Source organism: Portunus trituberculatus, chromosome 7, assembly GCF_017591435.1.
Source record: "Portunus trituberculatus isolate SZX2019 chromosome 7, ASM1759143v1, whole genome shotgun sequence".
In the NCBI taxonomy this organism is placed as follows: Eukaryota; Metazoa; Arthropoda; class Malacostraca; order Decapoda; family Portunidae; genus Portunus; species Portunus trituberculatus.
The window spans coordinates 7984044-7991543 of NC_059261.1; the positions used below are offsets into that span (position 1 = coordinate 7984044).

The following is a 7500-nucleotide window of genomic DNA, read 5'->3' on the forward strand; positions in this document are numbered from 1 at the left end:
ACTGCTTCTCTCTCTCTCTCTCTCTCTCTCTCTCTCTCTCTCTCCCGCATCTCTCTCCCTCTCCCAACATATTGACAGACAAAGGTACTACATTTCTCTCTCTCTCTCTCTCTCTCTCTCTCTCTCTCTCTACGAAGGTGAGAGGAAAAAGGAGAGGTTACCGCAAGGCACGTCCCTCCCTCTCTCCTCTTCCTCCCCTCCTCCTCTTCTTCCTCCCTTTCCTCCTCCTCCTCCTCCTCCTCCTCCTTCGTCCCACTACCACACATTGCGACACTGAATTATTATACGCCCGAAGGAGGAGGAGGAGGAGGAGGAGGAGGAGGAGGAGGAGGAGGAGGAGGAGGAGGAGGAAGGGAAAGGAGGAGGAGGAGGAGGAGGAGGAGGAGGAGGAGGAGGAGGAGGAGGAGGAGGTGAAGGAAACCAGCAATCATTCCCGAAAAGGTAAAAGAGGAAGAGAGAGAGAGAGAGAGAGAGAGAGAGAGAGAGAGAGAGAGAGAGAGAGAGGATGGTAGTGGTGGTGGTTATGATAGTAATTGTGTGTGTGTGTGTGTGTGTGTGTGTGTGTGTGTGTGTGTGTGTGTGTGTGTGTCTGGAGAAGTGTTTCATGGCTTTGGTCTCTCTCTCTCTCTCTCTCTCTCTCTCTCTCTCTCTCTAAGTGCCGAGGATTGAAGAGATGTGGGCGACATAACAAGGATGTACCACCACCACCACAACTACCACCACCACCACCACCACTACTACTACAACTACCACAACTACTACTATTACTACTACTACCACTACTATTAGTACGACCATTAAAACTACCAAAATTCTTCTTATATAACAACTGTACATCCTGTAAGTGTGTGTGTGTGTGTGTGTGTGTGTGTGTGTGTGTGTGTGTGTGTGTGTGTGTGTGTGTGTCCGTTACCATGACAACCGTGTATAGCAAGGTTGCATCGTAAACAAATATGTGTGTGTGTGAGAGAGAGAGAGAGAGAGAGAGAGAGAGAGAGAGAGAGAGAGAGAGGAGAGTTAACCTACTTTGCTGGCTCTCTTTTTTATGCCTCCTCTCACTGAGACTGATGCTCTCAACTCACTTTAATTTCTTTAGTGCTCTCTCTCTCTCTCTCTCTCTCTCTCTCTCTCTCTCGTGGAGCGTGAAAATTAGGCTGTGATGAGCGTCCTTGGAGAGAGAGAGAGAGAGAGAGAGAGAGAGAGAGAGAGAGAGAGAGAGAGAGAGAGAGAGATTTCACTATTACCATAACAAGACCACCACCATCACCTCCTCTTCATTTGTTTTAATTGTTAGCATTGATGTTGTTGTTGTTGTCATTATTAACAACAACAACAGCAATAACAACAATAACAACAACAACAACAACAACAACAACAACAACAACAACAACAATTTGAAGGCAGGTCAGTTATAGGAAAACTTTAGATTAAGGCCACTCTCTCTCTCTCTCTCTCTCTCTCTCTCTCTCTCTTGACTAGATATCACCTTCCTTTTCCTTCCTCTCTCTCTCTCTCTCTCTCTCTCTCTCTCTCTCTCTCTCTCTTTATTGATGTAAGCCAATGTTCTTTTTTACTACATTGCTCAGTCTCAAGGGAAATTTTGGGAGAGAGAGAGAGAGAGAGAGAGAGAGAGAGAGAGAGAGAGAGAGAGAGAGAGAGAGAGAGAGAGTCTCTCTCTCTTAATGATATGATAGGAAATGATGAGTGAGTGCGTGAATGAGTGAGTGAGTGAGTGAGAGAGTGAGAGAGAGAGAGAGAGAGAGAGAGAGAGAGAGAGAGAGAGAGAGAGAGAGAGAGAGAGAGAGAGAGAGAGAGAGAACCATAAAAACACTCTTGAAAACTCTCACAACTTGAACTAGAGCCTTTGAGCCTAAGAAAAGAGGAAAAAGGAGAAAAAAAGGGAAAAGAAAGAAAAAACGAAAAAGGAAAAAGAAAAAAGAAATTCAAAATGATTGAAAAGAAAAGAAAAGAGAAAAAGAAAGAAAAATAAGGAAAAAAAATGAAAAATATTGAAGAAAAAAAAGAAGAAATAGAAAAAATGAAAGAAAAGAAAGATAAAAGAAAGAAAGTAAAAGAAGAAAAAGAATGAAAAAGGAAAAGAAAATAACTACCACAACCACCACCACCACAACCACAACCACCACAACAACCACAACAACAACCATGAAAAAAGAAAGAGAAGAAAAGAAAGACAAAGAAAGAAGAAAAAAAGAAAGAAAAATAACAACAACCACAACCACCACCACCAGAACCACAACCACCACAACCCCAACCACCACAACAACCACAACAACAACCATGAAAAAAGGAAGAGAAAAAAAGAAAGACAAAGTAAGAAGAAAAAAGAAAGAAAAATAAAAACAACCACAACCACCACCACCACAACCACAACCACCACCACCACCACCACCACCACCACAACCACCACAAGCTCACCTGATATGGTTTGATTTGCGAGTAGTCATGGTAATCGAGTCCTCTATCGCCGAGGTACTCCACAGGGCGGTACTTGTGCTCTGAGATGCCCACCTGGTCCACCAAGGGCACGTACACCTGTCAGGGAGAGACCACACCTGTCACTCACCGCTCCACGTGTACAGGTGTGTGGGAGGTAGGTTAGGTTCCTGTCTAACCTAACCTAACCTAACCTAACTTGACCTAGCCTAGCCTAAACTAACCTAAACTAACCTAACCTAACCTCACTCACCGCTCCACGTGTACTGTACAGGTGTGTGGGAGGTAGGTTAGGTTCCTGTCTAACCTAACCTAACCTAACTTTATCTGACCTAACCTAACCTAACTTGACCTAGCCTAGCCTAACCTAACCTAACTTTTAACTTGATCTGACCTAACCTAACCTAACCTAATTTGACCTTTACCTAACCTAACCTAACCTAACCTAACCAAACCAAACCTAACCTATTTTAGCCTAACCTAACCTAACTTAGCCTAACCTAACCTAACTAAACCTAACCTAACTTAGCCTAACCTGACCTAACTTAGCCTAACCTAACCTTACCTAACCTAACTTAACTTAACCAAGGGCACGTACACCTGTCAGGGGGACGCCACACCTGCCAGTCACCGCCCCACGTGTACAGGTGTGTGTATGGTGGGGGGGTTAATTAGTTCTGGGTGTATGTGTGTGTGTGTGTGTATGTGTGTGTGTGTGTGTGTGTGTGTGTGTGTGTGTGTGTGTGTGTGTGTGTGTGTGTTTTAATGACTACTTTATATTTTAATTATGACTACCTATGTGTAAATCATTTGTAAGAATAACAAGGTCTCAGGGGACAAATAAAGAAAATCTCTCTCTCTCTCTCTCTCTCTCTCTCTCTCTCTCTCTCTCTCTCTATCTATCTATCTATCTATCTCTATCTTTCTATCTATTCATTTATTCCTCTAACACTCTAACATTCTCTCTCTCTCTCTCTCTCTCTCTCTCTCTCTCTCTCTCTCTCTCTCTCTCTCTCTCTCTCTCTCTCCAAACGTAAACAAAGGTAAATAAATTCCTTTTCCGCTTTAGGAAGAGTTTTTACAGTTACCAAACACTCTCTCTCTCTCTCTCTCTCTCTCTCTCTCAACAGTGCCTCACTAGACAGGAAGGAAGAGAGGATGGAAGGAAGGGGAGAGAGAGAGAGAGAGAGAGAGAGAGAGAGAGAGAGAGAGAGAGAGAGAGAGAGAGAGAGAGAGAGAGAGAAAAGAGAGTGGAAGTTCCTCTCTCACTCGTGTTGTCTTAATACAAGTGGAGAGAGAGAGAGAGAGAGAGAGAGAGAGAGAGAGAGAGAGAGAGAGAGAGAGAGAGAGAGAGAGAGAGCAGTAACAGAGGGGAGATAATGAGAAGAGGGGAGGAAAGAGAGACAGAGTAAGTAAGGACAAGGGAAGAGGATGTGAGAGAGAGAGAGAGAGAGAGAGAGAGAGAGAGAGAGAGAGAGAGAGAGAGAGAGAGAGAGAGAGAGAGAGAGAAGGGAAACAGTATAAGAAAATAAACAGAGAAAATGAAGAAAAATACAACACAATGTTTAAGAAAAGAAAGAAAGAAAGAAAGAAAGAAAGAAGAAAAGGAAAGAGAAAAATAAAGAAAGTGAGGAAGAAAGAAAGAAAGAAAGAAAGAAAGAAAGAAAGAAGAAAGAAAGAGGAAAAGAAGAAAATAAAGGAAACGAGAGAAAAATTGAAAGAAAAGAAAAAAGAAAGAAAGAAAGAAAGAAAGAAAGAAAGAGAGAAAATAAAGATAGGAAGAGACACAAACAAACAAATGAAGGAGAAAACAAAATAAACAAAAACAAAAAAAAAAAAAACACGAGAAAAGAAATAAATGGAGAATAAACAAACAAAACACACACACACACACACACCTTCCCCTCTCACACACACACTCCCTTCTCTCTTTCTCCTCTTCCTCTCTCCTCTCAAACACACACACACACACACACACGCAAACATGCACACACACACACACACACACACACACACACACACTTCCCTATCTCCTTCTCTTTCCCTCTCTCTCTCACTCCCTCTCACACACCTTCTCCTCTCTCTCTCTCTCTCCTCTCCTTCCCCTCTTCCTCTCTCTCAAACACACACACACACACACACACACACACACACACACACACACACACACACTTCCCTATCTCCCTCTTCTCCTTCCCCTCTCTCTCCTCTCACTCCCCTCTCCCCTCTCACACACCTTCCCCTCCCCTGTCTCTCTCTCCCCTCTCCCCCCCTCAACACTCACCAGGGCAGGCCAGGGCACAGGGGCGGCTCTGATCTTGGTGGGGTGTTTCCTCGCTGCCCAGGCTAATGTTCGCTCCAGCAGGAAGATCTGGAACACTGGCCTCTGTACACGTGCACCCACTCCCTCCTCTGCCACTCCACGTCATCGTACTCCACCAACACCTGAAACACACACAAGCAACACATTAGCAACACTCTAGTTATGCTCCCTAACACCTCAAACACACACACGCAACACTTTCCCTCTAGCAACACTCCATAACACCTGAAACACACACAAGCAACACATTAGCAACACTCCCTAACACCTCAAACACACACACAAAACGTTAGTAACATTCTTAGCAACACTCCCTAAGACCTGAAACACACTCACACACACACACACACACACACACACACACACACACACACACACACGTCATTAGTAACAGCCTTAGCAACACTTCCATTTTAGCAATACTCCATCAACACTTCAAACACACACACAGACACCACATCATCAGTTATCTTAGCATTTTAGCAACACCTGAAACACAAACAAACACGTCATTAGTAACATTCCTCACAATACTTTCAATTTAGCAACACTTCAGCAACATTTGAAACACACACAAGGGTTTAAAAGGTGTTTTTAGTGTGTTTTTCTCCTCCAGTACCGTGCACCGTTTTCATATTCATTCTGGTGACTATTTAGCGATTTTAAACAACTTATGTGGAATTTAAAATAGTGAAGACTGTGGCCATTAATCTTCTGACCTCCACAGACCCTTCCGATTGTCAATAAAATGGTCTAATCACACCCAAAACGCATGGTAAAAATGTGTCCCAGTCCTGAAAGGGTTAAAATAATGAAGACTGGCCATTTATCTTCTGACCACCATACACCCTTCCTAATGTCAATAAAATGGTCTAATGGTACACAAATCTCAAGGTAGAAATGTGTCCCAGTACTGAAGGGGTTAAAATAGTGACAACTGTGGCCATTAATCTTCTGACCTCCATAGACTTTTTCTAATGTCAATAAAATGGTCTTAACACACCCAAAACGCATGGTAAAAATGTGTGAAGGGGTTAAAATAGTGAAGACTCTGGCCATTAATCTTCTGACCTCCATAGACCCTTCCTGATGTCAATAAAATGGTCTAATGGTACACAAATCTCAAGGTAGAAATGTGTCCCAGTACTGAAGGGGTTAAAATAGTGAAGACTGTGGCCATTAATCTTCTCACTTCCATAGACCCTTCCTGATGTCAATAAAATGGTCTAATGGTACACAAAACACGTAGTAAGAGGCATTCCACTACTGAAGGGGTTAAAAGGGTGCCATTCAAGTTATTGGGGTTTTCAAGGATGTTTTTTGTGTTTCCAGCGATAGTTTGACAGCTTCTAATAGATGTTATTCTGGACTACTACTACTACTACTACTACTACTACTACTACTACTACTACTACACTGCTACTACTACTACTACAACTACTACTACAATTTTTTTCTATCTACCAGGAGACAATGTGTAGTGATAGTAGCAGTAGTAGTAGTAGTAGTAGTAGTAGTAGTAGTAGTAGTAGTAGGAGAAGGAGGAAGAGGAGGAGAGGAGGAGAGGAGGAGGAGATGCAAGAAGTGAAAGTGAAGTGAAAGCAATGCAATGAAGAAGGAAGTAGCATGTAGGAAGACGAAGAAGAAGAAGAAGAAGAAGAAGAAGAAGAAGAAGAAGAAGAAGAAAAAGAGGAAGAGGAAGAAGAAGAAAAGGAGGAGGAGGAGGAGGAGGAGGAGGAGGAGGAGGAGGAGGAGACTTTGATGATTTAACGAGAGGAGCTTCATCTCCCGCCAGCCTCAGTCTCCCTTTGATCATCTCCCAACGCCTTTTTAGCGAGGGGAGGAGGAGGAGGAGGAGGAGGATGTGGTATATCTCTCGTCTGTGTGTGTGCGCGTGTGTGTGTGTGCGCGTGTGTGCGTGTGTGTGTGTGTGTGTGTGTGTGTGTGTGTGTGTGTTGGGTTTATATAACAAATTCTCTATACATACTCTTTTTGATTCTCTCTCTCTCTCTCTCTCTCTCTCTCTCTCTCACCACAAACTGCTTCCTGCTTCCCCACATTTAGGTCATTACCTTAAAAATTATATGCGTGGTTGAGCTTACTGGAGGAGGAGGAGGAGGAGGAGGAGGAGGAGGAGGAGGAGGAGGAGGAGGAGGAGGACGGGGAACGAAAAAAATGATGATGATGATGGGGAGGAAGAAAGAAAAAGAACTGAAGGGGAGAGTAATAAAAAAATATATATAAAAATGAAGAGGAGGAGGAGAAGGAGGAGCAGGAGGAGGAGGAGGAGGAGAAGGAGGAGGAAGATGAAGTGGTAAAAGAAAAAGAGAGAGGGAAAGAAATAGCAAAAGAAGAAGAAGGGAAAACAAAACAAAGATGAGAAAACAAAGAAAATATAAAGAGAGAAGGAAAACAACAGCAACAACAACAAGAATAGAAGAAGAAGAAGAAGAAGAAGAAGAAGATGAAGATGAAGGAAAAGAAGAAGAAGGAGGAGGAGGAGGAGGAGGAGAAGGAAAAAAGAAAGGAAAAAGGGGGAGAAAAAGGAAACAGAAAAGAAAAAAAGAAGAAAAAGAAAAAGAAAAAGAAGAAGAAGAAGAAGAAGAAGAGGAAGAAGAAGAAGAGGAAGATGAAAAATAACGGGAGAAGGAAAATTAAAGAAAAACGAAAAGAATAACAAGAACAAGGAAAACAAGAAGAAGAAGAAGAAGAAGAAGAAGAAG

At 42.8% G+C, this 7500-nt stretch overlaps 1 protein-coding gene across 1 annotated transcript in view; it reads right to left on the minus strand.

The window, feature by feature from the left end:
• Positions 1–4741: 4741 nt before the first annotated feature.
• The window catches only part of LOC123520270 (lysine-specific demethylase 3A-like), a 48590-nt gene continuing 45831 nt past the window's right edge, over positions 4742–7500 (minus strand). Inside the window, exon 2 of the mRNA XM_045282415.1 lies at positions 4742–4899. Coding sequence (XP_045138350.1) covers positions 4801–4899 — 99 coding nt within the window. The 3' untranslated portion in view covers positions 4742–4800. The remainder of the gene's footprint in view (positions 4900–7500) is intronic.